Genomic DNA, 22,399 nt, shown 5'->3' with positions numbered 1-22,399 from the left:
GCTCCTTAACTAAGAGTCCAACAAAAATTTTGGATTCCTGGACACACTAATGTGGCGCCTGAAAGCGAGCACACTCCCCAGCAACTTCAGACATTCCTGCCATAGTTCAAGCTCAATCTCTAACAAGCATTTTCCAGCAATTGCATTTTATATGCAGTTTCCCACCTATTGTACATCTTGCTCTTACTGAGTACGCACACATTTTGGTTTTGCAACATTTCAAATTGCTGCGCATTACTTATCACGCAAACACGGTAGGCGAGGGTGCGCAGTGGCAGGCACCATGTTTGCATGATAGCAAGCAATGCACAACGGTGGCAAACAATGCAATTTCCAGCTTAATAGGTATATAGCCGCTTGTGTAAATGCGCTAGTCAAATGTACCATATATATGGTACTCCTACACTTGGAGCTATTACAACAAGAATGTTGAGAAAACAGTTGTGTATGCTGCACTTAACTGCTACAATCTCCAATCTTGTAACAATAAAAATCTGCAAACCATTTACTAAAACCCCAGACTATCTGCACTCCACACCTACACTTAACACTCGTTGCCATGGGATTAATAGGTTTATAGGTGTGTACTAGGGTAATGGCCCCGGAGCCTTTACAAGCCCAGCCCATAAGATTACTCTGGCATCGTGCCAACCGACATTAGTTCCCAGAGCCTTTGTTGAGTAGAGGCACTGGAGTGATACCTGGGGTGAATTTTCTATTTCCCATCCACGCATCGAGATTTCTCTTGAAGACCACCAGTGAGGTGCTCTGTCCGATATGTATGGGAAGTCTATTCCATTGCATGGGCAGTCTCTGAGTTATGAACCTGTTCCTCCAATATGTTCTGTTGATTGTGGTAATGAGGTTGTGGTCTCTGGAGCTTGTGGTGCGGAGGGATTGGGATTTCTTTAGATGTAGCATTTCTAACAGAGCAGGGTCAAACATGGCTTTGTAAGTCAAGCAGAGATCGCCTCCAAGTAGGCGATATGAGACGGAGAAAGTTGGAGTTTTTTGAGCCTGTCCATACAGGACAACTGTTTAAGGCCTAAGATCATCTTTGTGAGGTACTTTTGTGATCTCTCCAGTTCTTGCAAATGTCTAGTTGGGTGCATGCCAAATGGGGTATTGCACTCTATGATTGGTCTAATGAGGGAAGAGTAGAGGGAGACAATGACCTCTTTCTTCCTGGATGCAAAACCCTTAGTAATGAGATGTGCCCACATAAAAGGACTTTCTAACCACAGTGCCAATGTGGTGGTCAAAAGAGAGGTTCCAGTCAACCTGTGTTGTTCCCAGATCTCTTATAATACCTTCGGTGTTCAGTGGACTACCACTGATGTGTTAATTCATGGGAAACGAGTTTTTCCCAAAGGGGATGAAGATGCATTTTTTGGCATTGAGCTTAAGGCCATGGTTCTGACACCAGTTATTGGTCTCCGTGGGGCCTTTCTGCAGGACGTCAACATCACTTGGGGAGTTAATACCAGCTCCCAACTTGCAATCATCTGCAAACTTTGTCAGCCAGAGTACCTTCATGTTGGCCTGGACTTCAGAGAAGTAGATACCAAACAGGAGAGGACCCAGGACCAAACCCTGTGGGACTCCACTCGTGACTGGTCGGCAATCTAACTTGGAGTCGGCTACTTTCACACTCTGGGTTCTGTGAGCCAGTTTACAACATACCTAGTGATACAGGGATTGATGCCTAGCTTAGTGAGTTTTTCTATGATTCCTGAGTGGGGAATGGTATCAAAGGCCTTGGCCAGATCAAGGTAGGCTGTATGAACCCCACCTTGCCCTCACCCACAGCTCTGGTGACTAACTCAAAGTCATTGACCAGGTTGAGCAGGCTTGATCTAACCTTCACAAAACCAAACTGTGTGGGATCCAGTGTTTGGAGATTTCCTATATCCTTGTTTATTAGGTCCACGATGATGCTTTCCATATCAGACTCATCAGGCTAATGGGGCGATAGTTTCCAGGGTCTGTAGTCACCCCTCCTTTGTGGAGAGGGATGACTGAAGCAGTGCACCGTTTGGTATGGACAAAGCCTGAGGTGAGGCTGTGATTGAACAGGGCACACAGGTGTGGTTGCCAGTTCACTCTGTAGCGCATGTAGATCACAGCCAGGGATACTGTCAGGTCGTATAGAATGTGTATTCTTGGCCTTGGACAGTGCTGTTTTAACCTGTGCAGCAGTAATACTGGGTGCTGGCAATCTACGGGTATTGTGATTGGTCCTTTGGGGGGGAGGGGTAAAGATGGCACTAAATCTGTTGGCCAGTATATTGGCAATATCTGTTGCCCTGGTATAGAAGGTACCATTGTGCAGTAGCTCAGAGCAAATCTGGGTATTGCCATGGAGATTCTTTACATAACTATAGAAGGCCTTGTGGTTGTCTTTACTATCTGCTGCAATTCTGTTTTCATAGCTAGCTTTATAGGATCTGATAAGGGATCTCAACTTTTTGTTGAGCTGATAATAGTTTGTGGTCGGATCTAACCAGGGAGGAGTTGACTACTGGTGTAGAGCATGGGTCACCCATGTTAGTCATTAACAGGTCAAAGACGTTGCTCCCTCTAGTGGGGATAAGAACGAGCTGGTCCAGGACAGGAAATGTTGGGCAAGTCTATGGGTATAGGAGTACTTTACCCAATTAATGGAAGGGTAGTTGAAGTCGCCCAGTATGAGAGTGTTAGGTTGGACCCTAATAATCTCCAGGGTGATTAGAAACGTGGAGTGCGAGTCTTGGGACACGGTTGGGGACGTATAGCAGGCTACGACCTGAATTGCTGTCTTACCCACTGTTAGCCCCACCTGAAGTATCTCTGATGCGTTATGTTGGGCTACCAGTCGGGAGGTGTGCACATCCTTTATGAATATGGAAACACCTCCACCTTTGAAGCTTCGGTCCAAGTTCTGGGGTTGAAAGATGTGGAATGAGTTATAGCCTGGTAGTGCAAGGGTGCTTCCTGCTGCTTTGAACCAGGTCTCTGATACAGCACAAATGTCGACGTTCCCATTTTAAGGAATGCTTTGAAGAAGTGCATTTTGAGATTTAGATTTCTACCATTTTGCAGCACTCCATTGTGAGACATATGGATGTCCCACTCATCAGACTGAACAAGGAGAAAATCAAAGTCAGTTGCCTACCAGGGGGTCAGGATCTGACAAGTTACTCACACACACTGGTGACTGAACCACAAGTACCAGTATGAAACATAGTTCATATGGGTGTAAATTATCTAAATCCTTTGACTGTATGAAGAGAAACAGTATGGAACTCTCACACTCTGTAGCAAAGGCTAGCATAAGCCTGACATTGAGCAGCATCCTACCTTCACCAAGGATGATGTCACTACATGAACATAAGATGAGTGACTTTTAGAACTAGCATAGCTTCTTGTGTTACACAAAGGGGGATACAATATTTGTAAGCATTGTAAACCAAACTGCAGTTCCACATGAAAAGGGACACTACTAACAGTTAAAATTCACAACAAAAAGGTTAATAAAGTATACTAAAATCCAGTTCAAACCTGATAAACAACAAGAATAAAGGTACCACACCACGGAGTCAGGGGCTTCTATCTGCCTGTAGATATGCCATCCATCGAGTATCCAGTACTTCAGTCTTATTAATTAAATCACCTCCTCTGATATTTAAGTGTACCTTTTCTAGAGATAAAAAAAACGAAATTCATGAGACTGGAAGTAAATGTAGCTTAACTACAGCCACCCCAAACTCAGAGTGGTTCTTTTAAAACCAGTGTTAAAGAGCAGGAAACTCAGGAGATTATTTCATTGGGTTAGACATTGGTTAAAAAAAGGGTGTGTATCCTTGTTCAACAGGATCTGATGAAGACATAGCAGGATCTGATGAAGACATAGACGAAAGCACCCATCCTGGCCCTTCTGAAGTAAACTTCATTCTTGTTGTTTATCGGTTTTGAACTGGATTTTAGTATACTATATATTAAAGTTTTTATCCTGAATTTTAACTATTAGCATCTCTCTCAGTGTGGAACTGCAGTTGCAGTCATCAGCAAACTGCTATTTTTTCATCTTATTTTATATTTGTAAGCATGGGAGGAAATGGTCAACAGACCACATTGTTTTGCCAGGGATGGTCTGCCCCTGTCCCCACTAGGATTTCGAGTAGCCAAAATATTGTCTTACTCCATAGTGCCTTTTCAGGCAATGCCAAATTGACAAACCTTCCAACTTAGCAAAATGAACCCAAGGGAATCTAAATGCGTTACTGCCCAAAGCCAGGAGCCTAAACAAGGAACTGCACACTCTGCAGGCTCTCCTTATCTTGGAGAATGCAAACATCTGTGCAGTTACTGAGATATGGTTTAAAGCTGCAGGCAGCACCTCAGCAGTGCAGGGATATACCTTCCACACTTTTACACCAGCTAATGTAGTGGTAGAGACTAAAGGTGGAGGTGTCTTGATCTACATCAAAAACAAACATACCTGAAGACTGGTTAAACAGGCAAGTTACAGATCACCTTCTATGACTCATGAAACCCAGAACTCATTCTTAGATGTACTGGAGACATTTACTGTTCAACCCAATATCATATTCATGGGGGACTTTAACTATTCTTCTATAAAATGTGAATCCGTGACCACATACTTGCAGTCCCCGAGATTCCTGGACTTTGTAAACACAAACACCCTGAACTGGTTAGTCCATTTGCTCCCTAGTTATGTAAACCTACTGAATGTGGTACTCACAAATATGCTGTAGTCTGAAATTACTACACTAACAGTAGAGGAATAAACCCTAAATTAAACACACTGGCAAAAATATAAGTAAAGACAGTGCTAAGAAGACCTTTACTACTCAACAAGGACAGCATCATTTGATAGCAACTGGGCTGCTTGTACAGCCATAGGTCAACATAAAAAAAAAGTGCTCCTGAACTGCTGCCTATCATGCACCAGCAAAAAAAAAAAAAAAAAAAAAAAAAAAAAAAAAAAAAAAAAAAAAAATAGCCATTGAAATATAAGAATAAATGGCATTGCAATAACATAGCCAAATGTTGATTAATGGTTTAAAATATATTTAAAAAATGGTGAAACAAATGTACATGTATATATGTTCAAGTCTTTCTGAACAAAGTATAGTAGTTTTGAAAAGAAATCTGTATCGGCATTAGAAAGGTGAATCTGATCCCTTTTTCCAAGGCACATCCAAAAATTACAGAAACCAATCTTTTAGTAAGCCATGGATTACTTACAATGCTGAATGTGTGGTTTGTGGAACACAGTTAATCCTTACCTGTTGTAGACTGAGAACGAGTGTCTTTGCGCACTGCACCTTGTCAATCTGCCTGGCCTTGCTTAGTGTTTCTTTAATGATGTCCCCATAGTCATTGTAATACTATAAAAAAAAAAAAAAAAAAAAAAAAAAAAAGTTAACTACTTAATGCTTTCCCAAAATGCAACTATTTTTCCCTAAACTCCCATGTGCTACAGTTCAATGTACAGCATTTAAGTCTTCCCAGGAATTAAACCAAGGTCCTTCAAAACTAGTTAAGAATGTTGCTTGGCCACTCTAGTGGGATGAAGCCCTGACTATGTCCCAGGTGACCTAAGTTGGAATTGTGGCTCAAAGTATGGACATACCTATCCTGAGGACAGAACCGCTGATGTGAGTGGATCATTAATTAGGTGTTAATGCAGGCCATGGCTTGGAATGACCACTTGGCTTGGTGTGCAAGAAAGTCAAGGAGTGGTCACCTTAAGCCTTGGTAGGCCTACCTTATGCAACCACTCATCACCATCACTATCTGCCCAGCCTACAACGTGATGCCAGCACAGTGGGGATAAAGCTGGGGAAAGGACACAAGTATGCAAAACGGAGTACGAGATGGTGAGGATGGCTTCCAGCTCTGCTATTCTCTGCCTGCCACCTCTGCTCTCCTCATCCCTTTTTCTGATGGCCACCTTAGGTCTTGGTAGGCTTACTTTAAGCAACCACTCATCACCATCACTATCTGCCCAGCCTACAACGTGATGCCAGCACAGTGGGGATAAAGCTGGGGAAAGGACACAATTATGCAAAACGGAGTAGGAGATGGTGAGGATGGCTTCCAGCTCTGCTATTCTCTGCCTGCCACCTCTGCTCTCCTCATCCCTTTTTCTGAGAGCCTCAGACAGGAAGATACTGGCCAGCCAACTATTCTCCCTGTCCCCTGCCTTCCATCCATGAGGTACAACCTGTGAGATGCACCAGCCTTGGACATCATGAGCCAATCCTAGGCAACTGATAGCTTGCAGGGGATTTTCAGAGATCACAAGAAAATCATTTGTGCTTGATGCAATGAAATGGAGTCTCACTAGTTTTCTCATATGGAATCATTAAACAAAACTTTCACAGATTACAATGAACATACATTAATATGGCAGCTTAACATGTATGCTTGCTTAAAGATGCTCAGATAAGAATGTCGCAACCAGACAATTTAAATGAGTTTCAAATGGTTTATTTCTAACAGTGAACTTGCAGAGCATACGATACTACGTAAATCAGCACAGCTGTCCTTTGCTGGACTCAAAAACCTAGACTTCTATACAAAGCAAACAGTTATGTAGTACTTAGCATGGTTATAAATAAATTATATTTATCAATGATACTTCAATCTTCTTCTTTCGGCTGCTCCCGTCCTCTGCATCTTGCTCTGTCACACCAACCATCTGCATGTCCTCTCTCACCACATCCATAAACCTTATCTTAGGCCTTCCTCTTTTCCTGTTACCTGGCAGCTTCATCCTTAGCATCTTTTTCCCAATATACTCTGCATCCCTCCTCAGCACATGTCCAAACCAACGTAATCTTGCCTCTCTGGCTTTGTCTCCAAACCTTCCAACCTGGGCTGACCCTCTAATATACTTATTCCCTAATCCTGTCCATCTTCATCACATCCAGTGCAAATCTTAACATCTTCAACTCTGCCATGTCAAGCTCTGACTCCTGCCTTTTTGTCAGCGCCACTGTCTCCAACCCATATAACATAGCTGGTCTCACTACCCTCTTGTAGACCTTCCCTTTCACTCTTACTGGTACTCGTCTGTCACAAATCACTCCTGACACTCTTCTCCACCCACTCCATCCTGCCTGTACTCTCTTCTTCACCTCTCTTCCACACTCACCATTACTCTGAATTGTTTATCCTAAGTACTTAAACTCATTCACCTTCGCCACCTCTACTCCCTGCATCCTCACCATTCCTCTATCCTCTCTCTCATTCACACACATCTATTCTGTCTTAGTCCTGCTGACCTTCATTCCTCTTCTCTCTAGAGCATATCTCCACCTCTCCAGGGTCTCCTCCACCTGTTCCTTACTCTCACTACAGATCACAATGTCATCTGCAAACATCATAGTCCATGGGGACTCCTGTCTGATCTCATCTGTCAACCTGTCTATCACCACTGCAAATAAGAAAGGGCTCAGAGCTGATCCTTGATGTAATCCCACCCCCACATTAAATGCATCCGTCACTCTCACCGCTGTCACACTACCCTCGTACATATCCTGTACCACTCTTACATACGTCTCTGACACTCCCGAATTCCTCATACAATACCACAACTCCTCTCTAGGCACCCTGTCATATGCTTTCTCTAAATCCACAAAGACACAATGCAACTCCTTCCTACCTTCTCTGTACTTCTCCATCAAAACTCTCAGAGCAAACATTGCATCTGTAATGCTCTTTCCTTGCATGAAACCATACTGCTGATCACTAATCATCACCTCCCTTCTTAACCTAGCTTCCACTACTCTTTCCCATAACTTCATGCTGTGACTGATCAGTTCATCCCTCTGTAATTACTACAGCTCTGCACATCACCATTATTCTTAAAAATCGGTACCAAAACACTTTCTCCATTCCTCAGGCATCCTCTCACTTTTCAAGATTTCATTAAACAATCTAGTTAAAAACTCCACTGCCATTTCACCTAAACACCTCCATGCTTCCACACTTCAATAATAAAAACAAAATACATTATTGTTCAAATGCCCCAGTGCTTGCATCATCACTTGTTAATTATTTCCCCTGTTCATCTAACTGAAGCCTTGTGTTTAATCTTACCTGGTAAAGTGTAGGAACTGCCCATTTAACCCAGAGTATCAGACATGATTTATCATCATCATGGCTAAAGATATTACTGGTGTTGCTTCTTTGACCACTGACAAACCGAAATGCTGCCAGCCCAGCTAGCTAGAATTTTGTAAATAATTATATGTCACTTGAAAATATTAATATGATTTATACAGAAATTTGACACTGCCATCCCAGGTATCTGGAATTTTGTAAATAATCATATGTCATTTGTGAAAATTAATATGATCCACAGGCTTGTCTTACAAATGTAAGAGAACTATATGTTATGTGGATATTAGGATCTACTTTCATTCACTGAAAACACATTTCATTGAATTTCAATTCACCCACAACAAATCGCTGAAAGCTCAAATCACTGAAAACTCATTTCACTGAATGTAAGTACGAGTGGGCAAATAAAACGTATATGCTCTTTCCCCCAGTGTAGTGTGATCCTGGAGTTAGTATATATAGTTGGAGGGGGGTTGTGGTCAGCACAGCCCCCCACATACTTAGCTTTTATATTTATGAATCACATTTCACTGAAAGCTAACAATATAAAACCAAAAGTAGGTGGGAGCCTACGCCCCCCCCCCCCACACCCAGCAATGCAGGGGGGGGGTGTGCCCCCCCCCACACCCCCTAACTAGATATACTAACTCTAGGATCGCACTACAGTGGGGGAAAAGGGCATATACATTTTATCTCCCCAACAGTACTTACATTCAGTGAAATTTGATTCTGTGAAATGAGTTTTCAGTGATTTGAGCTTTCAGCGATTTGGTGCGAGTGATTTGAAATTCAGTGTAATGTGTTTTCAGTGAATGAAAGCAGACCCGGATATTAAACTACTGGTACATAGCTGTGTGTTGAACTGTATGTTATGTACTGAGCTTCAAGGATGCAACCACAGTGTACCCTACTGGAAAAGAACAGAAATGTATAGAAGCTATACTTATGGTAGAAGTTGGAACATATAGAGTTAACTTGTAAAACTTCAAGAAAATAAATTAAATGTGTTTTACGATGCGCTATAAAAAGAAGTTGCGTCTTACCATAACGTTCCATCTGTATTGTTGATCCTCGTTCAGTCATTAAGCATGGGTATCGGTTCCGAACTCTGAACCGAGCCGGCCATTTTCCAAGCTCGCGTCAGCTTCAAACTCTCAAGCTAAACTCTTACCCACAATTCCCCTCTTCCTGTTACCTCAGATTGAGTTTGCAAGTTAAAGAAGGTAGAGGCTACCTCTGGTCAAGTAATCTAAGATAAAAGGATGGTGAGATCCACTAGAAGCCACAGGTGGGGGAAGGAGGGAGGGTCGTAATGACTGAACGAGGATCAACAATACAGATGGAACGTTATGGTAAGACATAACTTCTTTATCTGATATTGTTAATCCTCGTTCATTCCTTACGTATGGGACAGAGTCCCCAGCTACCTCTATTCCAGGGAGGCTCTCATGGAAGGACATTCCTGAGCACCATAGAACCGAAAGATGCTCTTCCCCTGGAGGCCAAATCCAATTTGTAATGATTGATGAAGGTATGAGGCGTAGCCCAAGTTGCAGCTGCACATATGTCATGTAAAGAAGCTAAGGCAAGGAAGGCAGCAGAAGTTGCCACCGACCTTGTTGAATGAGCTTTCATGGTAGTAGGCAACGTGATATTACGTTGCGTGTAAATAAAGGTCACACCGTCCTTCAACCATCTAGCTAATGTGACCTTAGCAACAGCAGATCCTAATCTAGATCCAGAAAAAGCCAAAAATAACTGGTCAGATTTACGAAAGGGTTTAGTCCTGTTTAAGTAAAAAAAGATTTGCCTGTGTATATCTAGGGTATGTAGGAAATACTCTCCACTGTCTGAATGGTTGGGAAAGAAAACTGGCAATTCAATGGCTTGATTAATGGACATTTCAGAGATCACTTTAGGCAGAAATGACGGATTAGCTCTCAGAGAAACCATCTCTATGACAAATCCAGTATGGACTCTTGATACATAAAACTTGAAGTTCAGAACTACATCTGGCAGAAGTAATAGCGACCAAAAACAAGGTTTTCCATGACAAATACTTGAGGTCGCAAGAAGAGGCTGGTTCGAAAGGTGCCATTGTCAGAGCTTGTAGAACTAATGATAAATCCCCATGGTTGAATAGGTTCTCTAAAAGGTGGCTTCAGACGATTCACACCTTTTACGAAGGTCTTGCACAATTTATGGGACATAAGAGAGGAATCTTGGACACCCTCATGAAAATTAGAAATTGCAGCCAAATTAACTCTAATGGTACAGGCCGAAAGACCCGATTGAAACAGGTCAGCCAGATAGTCTAGCATTATCGACACTGGTGCTGAAAAGGGGTCAACGTGTTTATCTTTCAGCCAACAAGTAAATCTTTTTCACTTGCTCAGATAAGTAATTCTAGTGGAAGACTTATGAGAAGCAATGAGAATATCACGTACTGGTAAAGAAAGATCATTCTGCCTGACAATCAAGGGAATTGGAGTAGCCAAGCCGTCAGCTTCAGGCTGTTCAGGTTGGGATGAATCAGATTCTGTGGGTGTGAGATCATCTCCGGGATTGGATGGAGAATCCATGGTCGATCTAGTATGTGAGGCCAAAGGAATGGGAACCAAAAATGTCAGGGCCAATATGGTGCTATGAGGATTACCTTGCTCTTCAACCACCAGGCTTTCTTCAGAAACTGGTGAATGACAGGAAAGGATGGAAATGCATAGAGAAGACCCGAGGGCCAATCGTGGACTAGAGCGTCCCTGGGTGACTGTCCCGGAGGGGGAATCAGGGCAAAGTAGTTGCTGCATTTGTAGTTGGTCGGGGATGCAAAGAGGTTGCAGCAAGGATGGCACCAGCAGTGGAAGATCTCCGCTGCTATCAAGGGATTCAGGGACCACTCATGAGATTGAAGAATGCACCTGCTGAGTCTGTCTGCTATCACGTTGGAACTCCTGGGAATGTGCGTTGCTAGAAGAAACCGGTTGGTAGCCATCGCCCATTGCCATATCCTCATGGCCTCTCGACATAGGGGGTAAGATTTGGTTCCACCTTGCTTGTTGATGTACCAGACCACCGCCATGTTGTCTGATTGAATCACAATTGTCCCAGACAGCAGCAGGGGATGGAATACTTGCACCGCCCTCAGCTCTAGAACATTTATATGCAGATGGGCCTCCAGTTGGGACAAAGTGACTTGGACTGTCTGTCCCTGACATTGCCCCCCCCACCCCATCAGGGAGGCGTCCGTGGTCACTGTGGCTTTGGGTTGCTGGGGGGAGAAGGGGCAGGACCATTGTGAGAGATTGTGTGTCATCCACCAATTTAAATCCTGTTTGCACCTGTGGGTTACTCGAATCATGGCTGTAAGAGGATGCTGAAAAGGATACCATTGGGTGAGCAGTAGCCATTGTAGAAGCCTCATGTGAAACCTGGCCAGGGGAACAATGGTGATGGAGGCTGCCATGGAACTCAACAGCTGTAGAACAGAGTGAACCATGGACTTTTCCTTTGAAAGGATTGGAATTAGTTGCTGCTTTATCCTTAAAATTCTGTGCTCTGGAATAGCAGCTCTGCAGTTTTCTGTACCAAGATAACCCCTATGAATTCTGTCGACTGAGATGGGGGTGAGATTGGATTTCTGCCAGTTTATGGTTATGCCTAGCCTTTGAGCAGCGAGGAGAGAGTATGCCAGGGCTTTTTCCAGTAGATGTCTGGTGGGGGTGGAAATGAGCCAGTCGTCTAGGTATGGAAACACCTGGAATCCTTGAAGTCGCAAGTGAGCTGTGACAACTGCCTCGCACTTTGTGAGCACTCTGGGGGCTGTAGAGAGTCCGAAGGGCAGTACTCGGAACTGGTAGTGACTGGTTCCCGCACGGAAGCGCAGAAATCTTCTCGATGGCCTGTCCACCTTTATGTGGTAGTACGCATCTTGAAGATCTATAGAGCACATCCAATCATCTTTTTCCAAAAGCGGGAGGATAAACTGTATAGTGACCATCTGGAATTTTTGTACTCTCACAAACTTGTTCAATACACTGAGATCCAAAATTGGTCTCCAGTCCCCGGTTTTCTTTGGCACCAAAAATAGCCTCAAGTAGAATCTGGATCCTATCTGGTCTGGAGGGACTATTTTGATGACTCTTTTTCTTAGCAGCTTTTCTATCTCTAGTGCTGCTTCTTCCCTTTGACTAGATGGAATGTCGGGAAGATTTTTTGAAGGGACGGGACAAAGATCGAAGAGGATATGATAACCTCTGGTTATGATCCCTTGTACCCAAGGATCGGTGGCGATGGTTAGCCAGGCAGAAGGGTACAAGGAGAAATGTCCCCCAACCACCTCCACAGGAAAGGAGTTGGGCCACTCTTCAGGAGTGCTGGAGAGATTGACCAGGGAAAGAATCCCTGGAACCCTGGTTACGCGGTCTCCCTCTGCCCCAAAAGAAGCGTCTTCCCTGTAAGTTTCCCCCCTCTGCCTCTGGGGGAGAGAACTCGGCCTGTGTGTCACAGAAAGGACCCTGAGATTTCTTGAACCATATCTTCCTACTCTTTTGGTTTCGGGAGAAAGCACGTTGAGGGGAAGAATAACGGACACCTACGGCAGAAAGGGTCTTACTGTCCTGTTCACATCTGGCCAGTGTGCTTTCAACTTTGGGCCCAAACAATGAGGAGGGCTCAATGGGGGCATTAAGAAAGGAAGACTTAAAAGGTTCAGCGAAGTTGCACAAGCGCATCGAGGCATGTCATTTCATGACCGCAGCTGAACCTGCCGCTCTAGCTGCTGCTCCTGATGTGTGAGATATCAATCGCATAGAGGAGTTAGATATAGACTCAATGGTGGTCAGCTGAGAGGCCACTTTGTCATGGACCTCATCAGACACTGCACCAGCCAAGGTTTCAGAGAGCTTAGAAACCAGATCCCTTTGAAGCCTGGTAAAATGTAGCATATAATTCAGGGACCTGATAGCAAGGGTCGCTGAAGCAAAGGTGCGCTTCCTTATTCTGTCCAGGGCCCGGGACTCTCTGTTAGGCGGATGGACAGACTGGCTTTCTTCTTCTGCTAGATCCTTTTTTGTTGCGGCCGCCACCACCAAAGCATCTACAGGAAGACCTTTGGACCAATGGGGATCCAAAGCAGGCAGGGACAAGATCTTATCTGTACTCCGGAGAATAGCTTCGATGGTATCGGGCCTTCCAAGCACGCTGCACGATGAATTTGACAAGTTCATCGGCAGGTGGAGTAACCCAGGAGGTAGGGGGCCGGGCGTGAAAGGCCTGCAGGAACACAGGTTCCTCAGGCATCGGATGAAAGGACTGCCAGTCACCTCTCTGTTTCAGGATTTAGAGGATATTGCCAAAGGATACCTCAGAGAGTGACCGAGGGGATCCTTCCCCCTCATCAAAATCTGTCTCTTCGGTGAGGGACTCCTCTGTGGAGTCCATGTGCTTCCTCTTGCACAAACTTTTTCGGTGGACCTCCTCAGCGGGAGAAGCTGAGGAAGACAACGACAAGTGGGACTCCTGAAGGAATATATCCTGAGGCCCTTGCACCTGGTGTCCGCTATGTGCGACTTGTGAAACCAGTGTACCAGAGGAGGGTGGGGGTATAGACTGTCCTTTATTGCCAGTAGCAGCGAAAGTCTTCTCCATCAGTTGGAAGGCTGGTCCACCCGGATAGGAGTGTATATCTAGGACAGGGGGCACTCCTCCCCTACGTGGCTCAGCCAACAAAACCGGAGTCCCTGGATGGCTATGGAGCAGCAAGCTATGCGTGTCACAGCTGACATCCTGGGTCATAGCAAAACTTTCCTGCCACGAAGGCAACTGCAGTTCCTTGGTGAGATCTATAGAGGGAACCACAGAAGGGGAAAACTGTGCTATATTCCATGGACTTCAAAGGCAATGGAGGAGGAGAATAAGAAGGTGTCTTTGGAGATGGGTGATCACATCCTAAGGAAGGATAGTTCCTGGCAGGTGGAATACCTCTGGCCAAGAATGCCTGGTCCACAAGACACAACATATCATGTTCAGAAAGGCTTCTAGTGGCCTCACAGAGACTGAGGGAGAAACAGGCCTGTCCACAAAAGAGGCAGACTTGGTGCCCATCTCATCTGACTGCACCGAGGACAATGGTGGCCAAGAAAGACTGAACTACTGTAGTCTGCACAGAAGAAGTCATCGGTGCCGATGTCATTGTCTGCCCAGACACAGGGATCGGTGCCGAAGCTGGAACCGACAAAACTGGAGTCAACAATAAAGGCTTCAGTTCCGAGGAAGATCTTGGAGCTGAAGCGATCAAGGTCTGCGCCGACTGAACGGTCGGTGGCGATACAGTGGTAATGATCTGAACCGAGGAGCCCCTCCATGCCGATATGTAGAAGGATGCAGGGGAGGACAGAGCCAAAATCACTAACGGAGCCGAAGGCCTCAGTGCCGAAGGTCTGGGCACCGAAAGCACTGGGGTTGACAGAGAGCTCCGGAGCCAACATTTTAGCCTTTTTAGGTTTTGGTTGGTGAGCGTCCCCAGCCGGGGACGAAGGCAAGGATTTAGCCTTAGTAGAAACATCCATTTTCTTACGGGCTTCAGGAGGGGTTGAGACCTCTGATCCAGAAATAGCCTCTGAAAAGGGAGACTTTAGAAGTCCCTTCAGTATCAGCTTGTTTTTGGTTCAAAAGATAAATGGGAAGCTCCCAAACAAACACAAAGAGTGTGCATCAGAAGTAGGCAGTTTGTGTCCAGAATCAGAACACCGCTTAAACCCTGGACTACCTTTTTTATCTGCCATATTAACTAATAGAAAAGTACCAACAATGGTACAAGAGAGTACCCGAAGGTATGAAAGAGAAAGGGAAAAGATTACCAATGATGGTAAAGAGAAAATTACCTTGCGGTAAAAAAGGTAAGTAAAGGACAGAAAAAAAAAAAAAGAGGAAATTATGAACGCTGGATGCGATAGGGCAAGAGTCAATAAAATATCAACTTTTCTGACAGAAAAGTAATTTGCAAAGCAATTAAACAACAATTGACTGTACTTAGCTCAAGAGAAGTAGCTTGACATGACCGGATGGCAATGCGGCAAACGAAATCTGAGGTAACAGGGAGAGGGGAATTGTGGGTAAGAGTTTAGCTAGAGAGTTTGAAGCTGACGTGAGCTTGGAAAATGGCCGGCTCAGTTCAGAGCTCGGAAGAGATACCCATGTAAGGAATGAATGAGGATTAACAATATCAGATATGTTAGTTTCAAGGCAGCAAGGAGACAGGATGGCTGGAGCTAGGAGTTTCTTCCTATTGTCTTGAAACAGAAATAATTACTAGGTTTAAAATGTAAAAGTGTTTAACGACTTCCAGTTCTAGGCAAACTTCTAAGAGATATGTTGTACTTCTCACACAGAGATGTTAAAATTCTGTTGGTATCTGTTAGCCTGGGAACTGAAGGCAGGTGACAAACAGTGATGTCATCCAGCTGACCCAGCAGTAATGTTTTGATATTAATTTGGGACCTCTCTTAGAGACTGGGCATTTTGTATTTGTCTTTAGACCTGGAAACATCCTCTCATCAGCACTTGCCTTGCTAATAGTATGTAACCAGGGTACAGTTATCTCTCTTAGACATGGACAGGAATATAGTAAAGATTAGTTTAGATGTTTTCTATATTTATTTGAGACTGTTCTGCAATGTTGTTTTAAAATATTTCCTGTGATTCTGAACTCTGTAGTCACTGTACTGACTTATTGAATATTGTCTTTTATTATTTATTATTAAATATATTTAAAACATTTAATTGTGGCTGGTTTGTTTAGCGATATTTAAGCTCTTAAGAGTACTTGCATATGTATTTGGTGACACTGTATAGGCCACTCGTAAATAGCCTTAGACTTGGTCACACTTACTATTTGGATAATAGTAACATTACACAGTAAGACTGGTCACCCTTTGGGAAGGGCCTTAAAGTAGCTGGTAAGGGGGGGGGGGTCTGGTGGCAGTGCTACCTACCTTATGGTCTGGGCAGAAGGGGGTATAGCTTGTAAGCCTGTGCCAGCCTTTCCTAGGTATCTGTTTGTGTATAAATCAAATCTCAAAGAGTGTGTGTGTGTGCTACTTGGACAGGGACATGAAGCACTGGTTGGACAGAGAGTGTGCTGGGAGGACTTAGAGGTTCATAGGTAGGTACTAGGCTGTGGGCCCATGGGCCTACGTAAGCCTAGCCAACAAGGATCCCTGGATTACGCCACCCAAAAAAGTTATTTTCCTGTGCCACTGTTGAGCAGAGACACAGAAGTGATCCCCGGGGTGTATTTCCTATTTCCCATCCACTCATCAAGATTTTTCTGGAAGAGTGCTAATGAAAAACTTTGCTTGACATAGATGGGTAGCCTGTTCCAGAGTATGGGAAGTCTCTGGGACAGGAATCTATCCCTCCAGCAAGTCCTGTTTATTGTGGTGACAAGGTTTAGGTCCCTAGCGCATGTAGCTCGGAGGGATTAGTATTTCTTTAGGTGTAGCATGTCCAACAGCTCTGGGTTTGACATAGCTTTGTATGTTAGGCAAAGATCACCTCGGAGTAGGCGATATGCTACGGAGTAAAGCTGGAGTTTTTTTGAGGTGGTCAGTGTAGGGCATTTGAGTCCAGTAATCCTCTTTGTGAGGGACTTCTGTGGCCTTTCCAGCTGTGGCAGATGTTTTGTGAGGTACATTCCAAAAGGGGTGTTGTACTCTATAATGAGTCTAATGAGTGTCGAGTAGAGGGGAACAATGACCTCTTTTTTCTTGGATGAGAACCCTTTTATGATGAGGTGTGCCACATAGGACTTCCTGACTACTGTGGTAATGTGACTATCAAAGAACAGACTACTGTCCACCTGGGTCCCAAGGTCTCGCATCACACATTCGGTGTTAAGTAGATTGCTGCCTATATGGTAGTTCATGGGTACAGAGTTTTTACCAAAGGGGATGACACTGCACTTTTTGGCACTGAGCTTCAGGCCATGGCTCTGACACCTGGCATCTGTCTCAGCGAGGTCCTTCTGTAGGATGTCCACATCATTTGGGGACTTGACTATGGCTCCTAGTTTGCAGTCATCTGCGAACTTCATTGGCCAGAGACTTTCTGTGTTGGCCTGTACTTCAGAGAAGAAGATAGCAAATAGGAGAGGTCCCTGGATGGAACCCTGTGGTACTCCACTTGTCACTGCTTTGAGGTCAGATTTGGAGTCTGCAACTTTTACAGTGTGGGTTCCATCAGTGAGCCAGTTGGCAACCCATCTTGTGACGTAGGGATTTATACCTAGTTTAGTGAGTTTAGCTATAATTCCAGAATGGGGGATGGTGTCGAAAGCCTTGACGAGGTCAAGATGGGCTGTGTGAACCACCTTACCCTCATCTATGGCTTTGGTGACTGCCTCAAAGAAGTCAATCAGGTACAGGAGGCATGATCTGCCTTTCACAAACCCGAACAGGGTGGGATCCAAACTTGGTTTGGAACCCTGGCTAAGGACTAAGGGCTAAGTGCCAGTTGGAAGTCTTATTGGGGATCTGGAGAGAGAGGGAGAAACCAGCCCCAGACTGAATGTGATCTGTAAGTGTACTTGTCATCCTCCCAATGTATACGTCCCTCACTGGTGCTAGTGGTGAGGATTGAGGCTCCTTGATTACCGGGCCAGTGCAGGGGTGTCACAGACCATATTTTACTTCACGGACAAAGTAAAGCTGAATTCTGGGGAAATCCTATCTGCATTAGATTACTAACTTAAATGTGCACAGTTGCATGGACAGTCTGGAAAGGTTTTAATTTTTACAGCACCTTTACTGATCTTCTGGAATCAGTGAAATCTGTGTATAGGCCAAATGTCAGTTCTATGCACTTATGGGAATACAATCTCTCAGATAGTAATTTATTCTCTCATGGAAAAGGCACAGCTTATATGAAGCATACTATGGCATTCTTTAAGCTGTGTAGGCTGTAGGTTACATAACTAAATGGAACTGTCCTCACGCTGCTAACTCAGCAGCAAAAGAAATGCCTCTTCCAAATGTTAGCTAATTCAGTGCTGCAAATAATTGCACCAAAAATGTATTTTCTAGTTCACGGCTGTATCAACAAGTTACATTCTAGTTAAACTTTATAACAATAACAGGTCATCTCTAACCTCCTTAATTAACAGGCTGTCTATAGATAACTTCCTCGCAATTATCACATGATTTGTCCCAATGCAAATAATGACGATACACGCAAACATACACAAAAATCATACACCATCCCAAAAACTCAGCACTGCAGATAAAATGAAACACACGAAAATGCTAAAAATCAGCAAAAGCATGATTCCCTGATATCCTTGGATAACAAGTGTGCACTCAATTTATAACATTATTTATTTGTTGCTTTGTGTGTGTGTGTGTGCAACTGGCTGAGGTAATCTAAATGAGATAAACTAAAACTTGCATCTGGTGGAGGCCCGAAGGAAAAAAAAAATGAATGAAATACATGGCTCAAAACAGTATTTACCAATATTTACCAAATTTAAGTAACACTGTGATTAGACAAACATCAACATTTAAGTAGCAACCTGAACTCTGTACTAAGGAGTCTTCTGTGGAAAAGCAAGTTTCTTGCCTAATTCAGAATGAGATGTCCATAGCAGTGATACTGCTTTCAAAGGAAAGGGAACAAGGAAGGATTAAAAACAGGATGGCCACATTAAAAAAAAAAATCTTGTAACCACCTTTAAAAGAAACAAAATTATTGAAACCTTGTGAACATCAATGCACTGAAGCAGAAATGCCCCCAAATTCATACACAACATTCACTCTAGCCAAAACAAGAACAAAGCAATGCCTATGCCCATGAAACAAACTGCCAGTAGCAAAAACACCTTAAAATAATCAAGCACAGAAAGGGCACGACCCTTAAGTAGTATAATTGATTGTGGAAGCAAGGGAAACAAGTGGGGCAAATATTCCTCTTTAGAACTGATATCTTAAAAACCTTGCCAAGAAAGTTAATTGTGGAAAGTGGTCCTCAGTTAGAGGCTACCCACCTTCAATGAGTTCTATAAATCTTTAGAGCAGAGTAACACAGATGCCATGGCAGTCAGACTAAAGTAGTAAGCTAAAATCACATGCCAGTGACTCTTGATAAAATACTGAGCATACTGTCAAAATGGCTATAATACCATACTGACAGCATGTCCACAGGTAAGATATGCACACACAGATGTGTGATAAGATATGCTCATATAGGTGTGTGTGGATGTACAGGATCACAACAGGTTACTAGGTTAATGGCCCTAGGGCCCTTACAAGCCTAGCCAAGTTTACCCTTATTCCCAAAAGTGTCTGTTATGGGTAGACACTAAATCAGCACATACTACCCATATCTAAGAGGGACACTGGTGGAATCTTCCCAGGGCGAATTTACACTTTTCCCATCTAGTTATCCAAAATACACAAATAGAATCAACGAGTGGCTCTGCTTAACATAGACTGGAGGTCTGTTCCAGAGACAAAGCAACCTCTGTGAGATAAGTCTGTCCCTCCAGCAAGTTCTATTGATGTCACAGGTTAAGGTCCCTTGAGCATGTGACACGTTTACCGTTTTGACTTGCGAATGTGTAGCATTTCCATTAAGGCAGGGTCAGATATTGCCTTATTATGCAACACACATATCGCCTCTGAGCATTCTGTATGACACAGAGTAAAGAGATAGTGACTTCAGTCTATTCACATATGACGTGCTGGAGATCTTGAATTTTCTTTGTAAGAAACGTCTGCAGTCTCTCCAGTTGCTGCAGGTGCTTAGAGAGGTAGATACCAAAGGGAGCATTATACTCTATTATTCTTCCCATGAGGGAAGAATACGGGGAGGGGGAGTATAACCTTTTTTCTAGAGGCAATGCCCTTACTTATGGGGTAAGCAACACAGAGTGCCCTTACTACTATGGAGGCATGGTGATGAAAGGTAAGGTTGCTATCAGCCTGTGTGTGCCCATGTGTTTCACCAGTGACTGCATGCTTAAGGTACTGCTGATTATGGAGTAGTTTGCAGGAAAATAACCCTTGCTGAAGGGGATGATAATGCACGTTTTTGCAATGAGTGCAAGTCCATGACTCTGGCATCAACCATTAGTCTGTGCAAGTCCTTCTTGCAGGATACCGACATCATTAGGGGGCTGAATGACTGCACATACTTTGCAGTCATTGGCAAACTTTGTCAGCCATAGACCTTTAGTTTTTGCCTGCATATTCCAAACAGTAGCGGCCAAGAACAGACCCCAGTGGTATACCACTGGTTACTGGTCTGCTGCAGGAGGTAATGTCTCCTATGTTGACTGTATGAGTTTTACTGGTGAGCCAGTTTACAACCCACCTGACAATATATAGGTTGATACCCAGCTGGGTGGGTTTATCAATAATGCCCGAGTGGGGGATGGTGTCAAAGGCCTTGGCTAAGTCCAGGTATGCCGTGCGCACAGTTTTACCTTTGTCAAGGGCTTTTTTGACCGTCTCGAAGTAGTCCACCAAGTTTAACAGGCACACTTTCCCTTTGATTAAACCAAACTGGGTAGGGTCAAGTGTTTGTAGATTACCTATATCTTTGATGATCAGGTCCATGATGATGCTCTCAATGGCCTTAAAGATAAGGCAGGTTAGGCTCATGGGTCTATAGTTCCCAGTGTCTGTAGATGCACCCCCTTTATGCAGAGGGATGACTGTACCTGTTCTCCATTCAGCATTGATGAAACCCATGCGAAGCCTGTGGATGAACAAGGTACCGAGCGGTGTTGCCAATTCCTGTTTTAATCCATTGAGAATGCAGCCTGAGATGTTGTCTAGTCCCACCGAGGCTGCGTTTTTAGCCTTCAAGAGGGCATTTAAGACTTGCTCCTTGGAGATAATAGGTGGAGGACAGGTGGTAGGGATGCTCTGTGTTATATGTGGCAGAGACAGGTGAGTGAAGCTTGCACTGAACTTGTCAGCCAGCGGGTTGGCTATATCTACTGGTTCTGTACATGTAGTACCATTAACTACAAGTTCTGCGCAAATGTGGGTTTTTCCTTTGAGGTTTCAGATGTAGCTAGAGAATGCCTTATGGTTCTCTTTAGCTAGGGATGGTAATTTGGATTTATAATTAGCTTAACAGGACTTTACAAAATGTCTTATTTGCCTGTTTAAGTTGAGGAGGGAGTGCTTTCCAGGTTTGAGACTGTAGCTTCTTACTCAGACAGCAATTTCTTCCTCTTATTGTATAGCCTGTTAATGGCTGATGTCCACCAGATGGGGTTGTTCTTCCTTAAGGATCTTGTTTTGGACCTATCAGGTACGGCAGAGTTAATACAATTGTATAGATACTCATATAAAGCATTAGTCTATATCCCAGAATAGGTAACGTCTCCATCAGTGAGGAGAGGGGCTATGAAGCTGTTTATGCCATCAAGTAAGAGGTTATAATTGGCTTTAGTGAAGTTTTTCAGTCTAGTTGCCGCTGGGGGGCAGGGGGTCTGCTGTTACTGTTGCCTCCAACGAGACTGATTTGTGGCCAGACCTCATTAGGGAGGGCAGCACACTTGGGGTGGTACAATGATCCTCCATGTTGGTGAGCACCAGATCCAGAATGTTTGAGCCCCTTGTGGGGGTGTGAACCAGCTGGTCCAGGCCACTGGAGTTAACGAAATCCAGGAACCTTTGGCTGAGCGGGTTAGTACACATATAATTAACTCAGTCAATGGATGGGTAATTAAAGTCACCCAAATCCAGGGTATTTGGTTGTTATCTTGATCGACTCAAGTAAATCCAGGTAGGCAGAGTGGGTGTCTTGGTTCATGGAGGGAGTGCTATAGCAGATAATGACTTGAAGTGGGGTCTTACCAACAGTTAATCCCACCTGGAGTAATTCAGGGGAGTCGTTCTGTTTAACCAGTTGAGTTGTATTAGTCTTTTATGAATACTGATACATCACCTCCCTTACTTGTCAGACCTTCGGTTTGAGGTCTGAACATGTGGAAGGAATTGTAACCCGGTAAGGTGGGGTTGCTTTCCGCAGCCTTAAACCGGGTCTCTGTGACTTCACAGATGACAGCTTCTTCCAGGGTAAGGACTGCTTCCAGTGAGTGCGGTTTCAGATTTAGAGTACTAGCACTGAGAGTATAACCTTGAGATTTTTAGATGGTCTTATTATGCTGGGAGTTTTGTCCTTGCGATGCTGCCTAAAAGAGGAATAATGGGGGTGGCAAGAGTCTTAGCCAGTCACTGAAATCCCACAGGTGACA

General features: G+C 44.0%; 1 protein-coding gene across 1 annotated transcript in view; it reads right to left on the bottom strand.

Moving 5' to 3' along the window:
* The window catches only part of STAG3 (stromal antigen 3), a 4,836,058-nt gene that overhangs the window by 1,598,452 nt on the left and 3,215,207 nt on the right, over positions 1–22,399 (bottom strand). Inside the window, exon 27 of the mRNA XM_044077272.1 lies at positions 5,292–5,393. Coding sequence (XP_043933207.1) covers positions 5,292–5,393 — 102 coding nt within the window. The remainder of the gene's footprint in view (positions 1–5,291; positions 5,394–22,399) is intronic.

This window comes from Protopterus annectens, chromosome 7.part0 (genome assembly GCF_019279795.1).
Source record: "Protopterus annectens isolate FY-2018-M chromosome 7.part0, PAN1.0, whole genome shotgun sequence".
In the NCBI taxonomy this organism is placed as follows: Eukaryota; Metazoa; Chordata; order Ceratodontiformes; family Protopteridae; genus Protopterus; species Protopterus annectens.
This window is presented reverse-complemented; position numbering and strand designations above follow the sequence as displayed.